Below are 12,557 nucleotides of genomic sequence, written 5' to 3' on the forward strand. Positions count from 1 at the left end.
CACAAATATTCTTCAGGGAACAGACTTGCATTTACAGTAGGGTGGGTACAATGATCTCACAGATCATCCCATCTCTAGTTTCTATGATGCAAAGATTATTTCTTGAAATATGAAATACAATAAATTAACTTGGCTTTAATGTGCATACCTCTCCAAGGGTATGTTATGTATGTATAATTTGTGCACACTGAACATACAATGATATTTTTAGGCAGCACTTGAGAAATAATTTGTGACAAAAGAACATTAGCCTAACATATTTCAGCGTACTCGACTCAGATTTTCCTACTCTCTTTATAGGACTTTTGATTTTGAATAAATAAGCCAAATCCTATGACTTTGTTCAGAAATCTTTCCAATGGACAGCACAGGATAACTTGCAAAGTAAAAGTGACAGCCATTTAATGTTGAAATGGGTGGCTTACCCTCTGATGACAAAAAGCATGACTAAACCTATTGATGTATTGATGAGACCATATGCGGCCATACCACCTAATACTGCTCTTCTATTGTCCTGCTTAATTTCCTGGGACTCTGGCTGTCACTATACAGCCTTTATATGGCGTAAGAGTTAATAGCACAGCTAAATGAATTACTATTGCATTTGAATTGACATAGTAAATGAGCCTGTAAAAATGAAGTTGGATGCCTCAGGAAACAGCACCTTTTTTTTTTTTTCTTCTCTTCTCCTGCACAGCTTTTATAATTCAAGAAGGTATTCCCTTAAAATTAACTTGCTTACTGGTGGGTTCATTTTATATTTTTGGTTTAAGAATACATTCTTGTCTCTGTATAACAAAAATCCTTATTGCAACAAGAAGAATCTCCAGCCTATCTGTACTTGAATACTGTAAAAAACAAACAAACAAAAAAAACTCCAAAAAGGACAACAACAACAACAAAAAAACCCCACCCTAAAAGCTTTGGTGAGGTATAATCTATAAAAGATTGTGATGATTTTTTCCTGCAGCTAATATTTTGATTTTTCTTTATGGGTACATAAAAGAGACTACAAACACACTCTGAAACGAGGAGTTATTTCAAAACCAAGTTTTAGTTTGTACTTAAATCAAGATTATAGAAAGACTATATGCTTACTATGTATGTCTCTGTTAACTTTCTGTCCTGAACAGATCTGCTTTCTAGCAGGCTCAGTGCAAGTGATAATATTCAACATGATCTTCTTAATGAAGACCTATGCTGGGCCTTCACATAAGGTTTCTATCTGGACATGAAGCCTGTTTCCAGCATGCAGGATTTGGCTTCAAAGCAGGAGAAGGCATTTTGTGAAAAGCAATTGTTTCCAGCAATCCTCCTGGGGAAATTTCTGGAATTCAGAGGAACAGTTTGAGTTTTCATTCAAGTTTCCCAAACTACAATTTGTAATGTTAAATATATAAGAATTTTAAAAAACAAAACAACAACCCCCCCCCCAAAAACCACCACCAAAACCACCCACCCCAAAAAACACACAGACATCACCACCCCCCAAACCCCGACTAATTGTTTTTTTTATGGATTTGTCACCAAGAGGTAATACTGGAACCACTTCCACAAAATCCACTAGTAATATTCAACATGCTGGAAGGGCACAAAGATTTTTATCTGGTCTGATTTGTTCAGAAAAAAAGTCACATTCTTACATGATCCTGTGTATGAACAGAACTAAGAAAACAAATTTTGGGGGCAAGGAATGAAAAGCAAGGGACTTTTGTGTCTTTAATTGACCAGAATCTGGTTTAATTCTGCAGTGGCACACTACCAGAATACCCACAGATGCTGAACTTAGTTGGGATTTTTCTTTATGACCATTCTAGTTTGGTATCTGAAAAGTAGCATACAATGGGAGATACAGTCTGAACAAATACGAGCAATGAGGCAAAGAGATTACAGTTCTCACATGAGAAGTGACAAATGAAGCAGAATTTCCCTTCCACGATGACAAAGAACACCATTAAAATTTCTGCAGAAAGCAGATGTAATGGACGAAAAATAATTTACTTGAAAGCATGACAGTTCAAAAAATTTCTTACAATCTTGAAGCAATTCTGATTATAAGCAAATAGAGTGCTCATGTTCTTGCCTGTGTCACTGCTACCTAGAAATAAAAGCTCCAGAAATTTCTTTTGCAACCCAACCCTCTGTAGCAATGCTCAATTTCTATATTAAGAAATATTATATTCATGATGGATTACAATGTACATGATCCTTTTTTGCAAGAATCTATTAGACTTACTTGTTTTGTAAAAGCAGAATGCAAAAAAAGCTCAAGAAAATAATCTTCAAACCTAAGCAACATTCTGCCATGAGATATTTTCCTGTTGAACATGTTTTTCCTGGTTTTGTTTTCTGGATCCAGATACCTTTATAAGGTACTTTCCTGACACACGTGAAAAATATATTTCTAGAAGTGGAAAAGTGATAGTAAATCTGATGTTCCAAATTGATAAAAGTCATTTTAGACAGGAAGTGAAATGCCCTTCCAATAAGTATAGTCCAAGATGTTTCCTCACACTTTAATATTTCGGTGAATTTGACCCTAAGAGAATTTTCCAGTCAAAAGCTAATTCAGCTGATAAAACTTTTGAAGAACTACTCACTGACAAGGAGAGAAGTTTAATTAACAATACCTTGATAGTTAGCACAGTATCTTTACCTTAATATCCTAATCCTACAGATTAGCATTTCTTTGGAGAGGAAGTCATAATCTTAAAGAACATCAAGGGCAAAAGAAGTAATTTACCCAACTCTCAAGCCCTGAGCAGTATTTCTTCAGGGCCTGCTGGGATTCCTGCTGTCAGGTTTCTCTGACTGCAAACTGTTTACAATAGGTACAGGATAAAGATGCCTTTCTAACGTCCCCTGTGTAAAAAACATAACTTGGTGCACCTGTGTCTAAGGCAAGATCCCTTTTTATTTAATAAATATCTTAATTACTGTTGTAGGTCTTCATTGGTCAAATATTCATGAAAGCATGCATGGAATTACAGTGAGCACTCAAATCTGCACTCAGAGCAGGTTACATGTGGAAGGTGGTCTGTTTCTGAAAAATACCATTTATTTTGCTAATAATAGTATAGAAAAGCACCATTTATTTTTCTAGTAATAGGATAGAAAAACTCCATATGAAGAGCTTTCCCTAAATAAAGACCAGATATGAAATCATGTATACCAATCCAGATGTCACAAAGTTAAAGAACAGTGATTTAATAAGTCATTTTGTAACAATATACTGGCCTAGTTTTAAGTGATTTCTTCCACAGCACTACACATAGATGACACTAGTTAATAAAAGTGAATTTAAAATATATCACGGCCCATAACTTCTTACGTTGCCTGAACTGTGACTAAGAGTGTATTTTTTTAAAAGAAAAACAACAGGATATGCAAAAGATCGCCAGCTGTTAGCAAACACAGTTTAAAGCCAGCTGCACTACAAAATAAAGTATCCCTAGTGACTTTTTGATGTAAGAAACCCAGATGTAGCAGTACATGCATTACCAGAATCAAAAATTATTTAATAACCTGTTTAAATTGCTTCATTTACAAACACCATATTCTTTCTGTAAGAAACAAACAGAATATGTTCATTTAGGGATGTTTTCCCCTATGTTTCAGTATTATTTATATACGGATTTATATACGGGTTTTAGTAATGTATAAACCCTTTATGTATTAAAGCTTATTTTCCTTGCATTGACTTTCAAAGGACTGTAAAATTCAAGGATTAGGACAAGTTACACCAGAAGCAATGCAAAGCCATTTTCCTAGCTACTAGTAAGTCTTCATCAAGAGGAGGAGTAAAAAAAAAAAAAAAAAAAAGTATATCAAAGGTTATCACAACTCTTTGATGCAGTCATGGGTAGTATAATACATTCACACAATGCTGCTTTACCAAATGCTGTCAGCAGTAAATCACAAAGCCCGCTACACCGATTTCCATCACCAGCCTGACATCACTAATGCATGTATGTCTTCATTAATATTATTTTATTGCCACTGGCTATTTAAAAAAGAATGCAGGAGAATGTACCATTGCATGTGGATCATTAGCTTTTAGTTACCACCCTAATGCTTTACACCAGCAAATGAAGTATAAAAATAGCCCGCAGCCTCTGCCACCTGCTTCCCAGCCACTGTCCAGTGGTTAATATTTGGACTCTTTTTCATGCAGCTGGTCTGCTACTCAGTAGGAGCCCCATTTTCTGTTCCTTGGGAACCACCATGAAATGCCATTTATCACGGCTATAGTAAAGGCCCTGTGTCTTCCCCCCCCCCCAAATGGAAGAAACAGCTGTGCTTTCTACCTCAACATTATTTAAATATTTAGTGAAGTGGCTGCCTAGTTTTGCCATCACGTAGATTATCAGTAAGGACAGAGGAGTGCACATGCTATCTGCCATAAGGACAAAATGCCAGTAATTGCATAAAAATGCTAATGCTACAAACACACTTTTGATAACAAATTACCAAATTATCTTGGAATTCAATGGTAGGTGGGTTTCTCCATGTCTCCCTTCCTCCCACTCTGGGAAGCCACTAAGTGGGTTTAATGCAATTATGGCCCAGCTATGTACAACTGTTGTATAAATAAAGCCCCAAGCCTGCCTGTGCTCCAGCAGAGCTCACTGTCAGATACGCCAAATAAGCATAAGTGACCTTAACATGCAACTACACCTCTCACAATCAAACTTGAAGTGTTGTCTCGGATAACCCAGCAAAGTGCAGAATTAAAACCCGAAAGTTCTTCCATCACATACAATACACACTTGCTCTGATTTCATTTCTGATGTGGCAGTAGCTCTGCTAAATTCCTGACATGTGAAAGAAACTGTATTACTAGGGCTTTTTCCTAAGCTTTTCATAGTTCTTCAGTTCATACAGGGCAGCACAAAATTTGTAAGGGCTACAAATCTAGCAAATAGCAGTATGGTATCGTTTTTCATTTTGAAACAGAACACACCGCCTCTATCCTGGAGCACCTGGATCTTTTTCAGACCGATATGAAATGCTCTGCGCAAGAGGACATCACCTATTGCTATCACTGAAGATGGAATTATTGTGTTGTTCCCCAATACTGTTGCATCATTTTTGTCAGGAGACGAAATAGTGACCTAGATTGCCAAAGTGGCATTTTGAGTCCTTCCTTGATCTTCCCTTCTGTCCATGAAATTTGAGTATAAACATATGCTCATGAAGGAGATACTCAGTCTGCATTTATTGTTAAGTTTAAAATGCTCCTATTAGCTGCATGGCTTGATTTGATCTCTATCACAGTAACACCACATAGTTTGACTGGACTTCTTAATAGCTATTGCACTAAAATCATTATTGGGAAGAATGTCGTAAGATCTGTTTTTGACAAGCTACCGAACTTTTGACTGAATAGTTTTTCTTTGTGCAGAAAGTTTCAGTGAGATTCAAAAACGTTTCAAAATCCTTTGTTCATTTTAAAAACAAAAACAAAACAAAAACCAAGTAAACCCTTATTTACAAAGTGCAATATTTTTTTAATTGGTAAATGTAAAAAAAAAAAATCCAATGTCTCTTTTGACTAAAAAAGCATTTTAGAGGCCTTTTTGAACAGTTTGCTCTCTTAAATGATTTTAAAGTTTTCTTTAGCTGTTTCCACACATTCTTTCCATCTCATACTTCACAAATTGAGACATGTATGTACACACATACACAAAGATGTTGGACTCAAGAATTGAACACATGTAGACTGAACTATAAGAAGATGAGCAGAAATAACTATTTATGTCTCCCAGCTATTTCCATCCTCTGATGCCATTGTCCCACCTCACCTCAAGCAAGTCAAGCTTCTTGCTGAGCATCAGAGGTATATCTCGGAAAAGAGATGATTGCAAAACATCAGGAGCAGATGGTATGAGGAGACTGCATATAATTTGTGAAGGCACCAGGTTAAAACCGATCTTTGGGGAAACAGGACTGCTTTAGTATAGATGAGAAGCTGAAATGCAGGGGGAAATTATTTCACATCTGTGAGGTGGAAAATGGTTTGAAGAAACCGAGATAGCTAATACAGAAGATGCTGCCTTTGGCTCTCTGGTGCAGTTGCATATCACAACATTCACACTTGGAGAAGTTTGCTGACCCTCCTTTCCTGCCTCTTCGTTCATCTACCCTTACATGTCAAGGAACTACAGCAGCCAGAGGCCCAGTTACATGAAACACTCTCTTCAGTATTAGATATTCTGGTATTTATATTCTGTAAGCCCTTCAAATCAAGCAATCCTGCAGCTTTTAACTCTTGTCCCCAGGAGTCAAGAACTAACAGTGCTATGGGGAAAAACAGGAAACCATACCTTTTCACCCACTGCATGAAAACATAAGGTCCTATTAACCTTACTTTACAGTTACCTCTAGATTTTAACATAATCATAATTCTAAATTTAGGCTGCCTGTATTAAAGAAAGATATTTCAGCAAACTATGAAAAAATACTGTATTTTTCTGAAACTTGCTTAGTATATTTTTTGCTCAAATGAAGCAAGTTGTATAATTCAAAAAGTCAACATACATTAAAAAAAAATATCTTAATATCTTCCAGAGCATGAGAGTTTCTTTGCAATGAAAAATATTTTTCCACATTTCTGTTTCTCGAATCAACATGTCTTGCTTCTACTAACACCACTGAAGCTCTTACTAATTACAGAATTTGTACACATTACAGTGATCCTGTGACCTCAAAACATACAGGATAAATGAAGAACCTCCACCTCTGTTTCTAGCAGTCAAAAACCCAAACACCTTCTTTGTTCAACACAAGACTAAATGATGTTATCAAAAAGCAGCAAGCTGCTATACATTGTACACATCAAACTGTCCTCTCAAAGCGTTTGAAAGAAAACTATTCAGTGATGTGTCACATGCTGATTTACTGCTAACAAGTACAGTAGATTAAGGTCTGAGGCTGCATCTTTGCACCCAGGGAATGCTGGTTTTGCCACTGCTATAGCTGGGCATGGTGAAAGTCTGCCTTCTGCAAAACAAGTATCATATCATATCAAAGCACCACATTAAGACTACAAAAACCAAACAACAACCCAGTCTCCTACAAAGCACCAATGGCTCTTCTAGTGGTGCATTAACAGCAGGTACCAGCTCCCAGCCGGTGGGGTAGCAGGAGGGGATTCCTTTAGGGAGATACCGAGTGAAACACACAGATTACTACACACGAGATTTTTAAACTGTACCACTAATCTCAGCACATATTTGTTTTACACAAATAAAAAAATTCAGAGTTGAAGCGCCTACATAGAGTCTCGCGTAAGGATTCTGTACTTACCACATGTCAAGGCAGGTGGAATATTCTGTTGATCCCAGAAGGACATCTGGAGGCCTGTACCATAGGGTTACCACTTCATTGGAATATGTATGGCTGGGAACGGATTTAGCTCTTGCAAGACCTGTAGGGTAAATGCAAAAAAAATAGTTTGCTGTATAGTTATGATCCTAAAAGGATATATGAGCACACTTCACATAATATGATGGCATGTTGCAAGCATTTTTTTACTTCTAGTATTGGAATAAGTTACTAAACGAAAGAAAATGGTAGCATCTCTCATTTAGGACCTGGCTAAACAGAGCTGTGAATATAATGAAGGGATAATAAAATATGCTTTTCATGATGACAACCACAGGCCCAGGAGAGATGCAAAGATACATTGTGGCATACCTAAATGAAAGACAAATAAGCAAAGATTTTCATTTCCATTAACTGCTCAACCTTAGGCATCAATAGTCTTTTATTTCAATGTTATTTAACAAAAGGAAATGAAAAAGAAACTTCCAGACAAATAATGCAACAGATGAGATTTGTTTTTTTTAGGGGAGCCCAAGGAAACCTTCCACAGTTTACACTGCAAACCCCAGCCTGCTTATTTAAGTTTCTATTTGAAAGCAGTAGACATACTTACACATTGCCATTCAAATAAATATTAATATTACAGTAATACATCAGAAAACGGTATGTGCAAAATTCTTCTCTCTCAACAAATGTATATTGGCAATGCACCAATCTCAGAAGCAGAAATCATTTCAATGAAATCTGTGGCCACCTAAAGATATACTATTTACAATAACTGTCATTTAAGCTTGTCAGTCATGAAAAATAATTCACATTACTACACAACATAATCTATCTCACGTAAAATTGGAAAGACTTTAGGAGATACCCTCATATGCTAAAACCAGCAGTAGAGAGCATACTACTCTAATGCTTCCCCTATGGAAGCCTCTCTCCTCCAAGAAATGGAAAAAGATTTTCAGGGCTATGATGACTGTTCCCATCACAGGCCTGCAAACACATTTTCCAAATAAACTGCTCCTAGTTACAGCCTTGATCACCATCCATGCCCTTGCTGGGAACACTGGATATGCATAAGTAACGGAAATCAGGAGAAGGCGCTACTGGGGTTATTTTGTGTCTTCCTAAACAAAGAACTAACAATTTCTCATTCACAAAACTAATGAAATTACTAAAACAGAAGGTCACGTCTTCTACCTTATAGAAACCAAAAAGCAAAGTCATACACTCAGAAAGAAATATGGAACATGAAAATTCACATAAGAGTGCAGATGAGAATCCTTTGCACCTTTATTTTTAATACACTGGAGAAGCTATTTAGGAACAGTTAATCTCAGTGAATATATCTCCATAATAATGATGGCAAATCTTGCCAGTAGTTTGCATTATCAGCTGATTATAGCAATTAGACCAGTGTAGGGGAATAATTTGACTTGTATGCCAGAATTTCTTCTAAAAAAAATTGTATTTCAAATATGAATAACCTTTTTTATTATTATTTTTAATTATTTTTTAGGTTTTTAGTTTTCAGACTTCCATCTCTTTCACATTTATGCACCTGGCCACCAGCTTGACAAATAACTTGGCTCACACAGATAACTCAGGGCTGGCCAGGTATAGCTGCGAAGAGGCCAACAGAGAAGTCACATCACATGCTCTGCAGTGCTTCTGTCTCCAGAATAATGTTATTTGCTTCTAAGAGATCAGAAACCACCAAATGCTCTAACTGGTGAAGAGCTGTTTTTCCTAGCCCACAGAAACATTAGCAAGTCTGAATTTCTGTGCCTGTATCCCACATGACTAAACTGAACAGTACTTCCTGAATTCATGGATATGGACCTACTATTATTAAGCTAAATAAAAATTATGAAAGGATTTGAGAAGTCTGGATGGTGAATGCCCCATCCTTCTTTGCCTGTCTGAGCCCCCCTTTAGTCTTGCCTGAGGAAGACTGAATTTGCTTGCAAACAATTTCCTCTCTAATTTTCTACCTAGCTTTGATAGGAGAAAAGGCATAGGCAGGCAGGGAAAAGGCATTTGTAAGTAGTCAGGAACACTGTGTGATTTGGGGAAAACTGTCAAAAAACTTTAGAGCTTGTGGGATAAGAAATGAACTCAGGTTGCCATGACACACAGTCTTTTGATCCACACACTCAAGAAATCTCCCATTGTAAGAATGAATGAGTACCCAACTTGTCATAGCCAAAATCATACTGCAAATAATACAACATCCACGCTTGCCTGCCAGTTTCTGCCACTTTACTGGCCAGGATGGAGCTCTGCAAGAGCTATAGTCAGCCCAAGCACATCTTTCCCCCTTTCATGTGACCATTCAGCATGGAACCAGTCCTCCCATTCTGCTAGGTCTGCCACCCATTCTGTTTCCTTAGCCCACTGCTTCCAGATCTCCTCCACCTCTAATCCATTCCAGGTTAACTAAAATCCACCTGATTTTTAAAAGATGGCCCTTTTGTGCTAATCCCAGCTTGTTGGACAACTAAATGTTTTGCTTTAATCTGCACTTCGCTCCCAAAACACCACAAAACCCTTACTGAGGTTAGCTGCTACATCTGGTTTCTACGTTATAAGAAGATCATTACTGGAATGAAGGAAGTTATAAACAAAACTTTAATTTGTAAAAGCGAGTTGAGGCCACACATTGGCATCAGACAGCATCACCAGGGTTAAGAGGCTTATGAGCATAGTCCATATGTTTTAAGTTGTGACCAACTGGTTTCCTAGTTGAGCACATACACTACTTTGGAAACTAAATGGCCCAGTGGAAAGCAACAGTGAACAACCAAGGGAAATACTCACAAAGGCTAAAATTTGGCAGAAGAAAACTTGGCACAGTCCCACTGTACAGTCAATTGCTGCCCCTGTGCAGAACTGAAAGGACCTGAATTAGGCTAACACATCAGAGGAGCTGCTTTCTCTCAGGGAGGGAACAAAGTTTGCTTTTTCTGAATAACACTATGCATAAAGGAGGCATTTGCAATTATGAACGTTTTCCCTTGAAGACACAAAATTAATGCAGAAGTCTCTCATCACACTTCAGGCATGAAAGAAATATCCTCATCTTTCAGATATATTTACATTTTTAAAATAATTTAATCAAAATATATATGTGAAACACTAATAAGATACTGCATTTCTTGTTTTGATGCTCCAGTTGAAAATCATGGCAGTTAGCAGAGGTTTTTTTCAGATAACCTTCTGCAAGAAAATTTGCTACATATTTTAAACCCTTTTGCACATCCAAATATGCTTATTCATGCAAAATTTATTTAACTAGATCCTTCAGCTGAAAGAAAACTGAAGGGTAGGATTAATTAGCACAGCATGTTGGATCACTTTCTTTAAGGGTTCCCTGTCTGTTTCCATGGTTACACTACAGGAAGAGCAACAATCTAATTTTTAAAAGACAGAGCTTATGGGGGATCATCAAAACTTCAAATCTTAATGGCCAGTGTGCATAAAAGCCAAAAGGTAAATGGAGAGATCACCAGGTGACTACCCAATATTTACATACTGCTGCCTGAGCACTTTTTCGCCTGTGAAGGTGGAGGGAGGACCTCCTGACAAGCAGTGAACTCCCCTCCAGTTCCTGTGTCTTCAAAAAGATAAAAAAGGTCAATACGTGTCCTGCTGTTGCAACCTTATTTTGAGAGAAAGAAAGCAAGCATAAGGTACAGTTATTAAAACTCAGGTTGCATCAGACCCACTGGGGAACTTGTGTGTAATTATGGGAAGAACAGATACTGTTTAGTGTTCTCTAGGCGCTTACTTCTATGGCCATTATTTATCCAAACAGAAAGAAGAAACTGTTCTGATGCGTTACATACTGCAAGGCTTGCACAAACCTTGCATCTACTTGACACAAACCACAACTTTCTTTTAACTCATTCATTAAACAACAGCTCAGGATACCCTGCAATGTCCTAGACTCCACATACAGAGTAAACGATCTATGCCTATGTATGTATATATCTTTAACACAAAAAACCTCCTGCTCTGAATTTAAAAAAAATAAAAAAGTATGAAGATATTTCCTTCCTTGGTAAATACAGTTTTCTTTGCTTTGTCTGGCTTTATCTTTTATCTCAGACTCAGAGGTTGTGTCTGATTTTACCTAGCAACAGTTATTGACAAAACACTATTTATCACTGTAATTTTTAAAATTTTGGTTGGCTCTTACAAGAGGCTGTAACTATATCCAGACTCAAGACCCATTCAGTACATGCACCTTTGGCTACATGAGTATAAATATTAATATTTGATACCTCCTTAGCTGCAGGATAGCTTTTTAGTCAAGTTCATATGACAATCATGAAGCCTTTGTTCACAGCGAATACGATTCTGCAAATGAGGAAGCCAGTCACGTCTGCAAAAACAAGGGCTTGCCAACCATATGCATGGTTTCCCTTTCCATTATACCTTAAATGTGTTGAGCTGTTTACTATTTTGATGTAGATGTATCAACAAGGACTCTAACAAGGCATACTGAAAAAAAGGAAGGGTGTTTTTGTTGCTGTTTTTCCTTGACTCAGATTCTTTTCATGCTTGCTTTTTTAGCCTCCTGTTTCATTTAACAATTACCTAGAGTTTGAGATAAATGGCTTATAAAACCATAACAATGATTCAGTAACATTATTAAAATATTGTAAATGTATTCTACTGTAGATCATGAACCGTCAACTTCACTTAACCTATTTACTCAGCTACTTGTTTTTGAACAGAAGCATGTTTATTCATACCTGAATGACAACAGAACAGAAGTAAAATGGGTGGAAACACTAACACCGCATCAATGAAGCGGTCAGCTCTCTAACCCAGAAATCAGTTCTTGACAAGCAGAAGCTTCCCATGTCCCTCTGCTGTTTACCTGAACGCATCTGTCTCCAAGATGCAGCTTCATCAGAGCATCCAAGTTAATTTCCTTTCAAATAAGATAAATTACCTACAATATCCTATGTCTGAACCCTAATACAGCCACTGGATTATGGTAGTGCCATTCATTTACAAGTTACCCACTATCAGGGAGAGCTAATTAGGTTCCCAAATTAGTATTCCCAAAATGCACTTGAGTAATGACTGGTCTTCCATACTGGAGTTCAGGAGTCAGTCTTCAAGAGATAGAGACCAGTAAGTAAGGAAAAAGGCATGTGTGCCTCTAAGTCTGTCTGTTTTTTCCAGCTGTATCAGTTGTTCTAATAAAAGATTCTTTT

General features: G+C 37.2%; 1 protein-coding gene across 1 annotated transcript in view; it reads right to left on the reverse strand.

Moving 5' to 3' along the window:
* The window catches only part of CDK14 (cyclin dependent kinase 14), a 317,000-nt gene that overhangs the window by 128,325 nt on the left and 176,118 nt on the right, over positions 1–12,557 (reverse strand). The window contains 1 exon segment of the mRNA XM_055806228.1: positions 7,309–7,429. Within this exon segment, the coding sequence (XP_055662203.1) occupies positions 7,309–7,429 (121 nt within the window).

Source organism: Falco peregrinus, chromosome 5 (genome assembly GCF_023634155.1).
Source record: "Falco peregrinus isolate bFalPer1 chromosome 5, bFalPer1.pri, whole genome shotgun sequence".
Taxonomy (NCBI): Eukaryota; Metazoa; Chordata; class Aves; order Falconiformes; family Falconidae; genus Falco; species Falco peregrinus.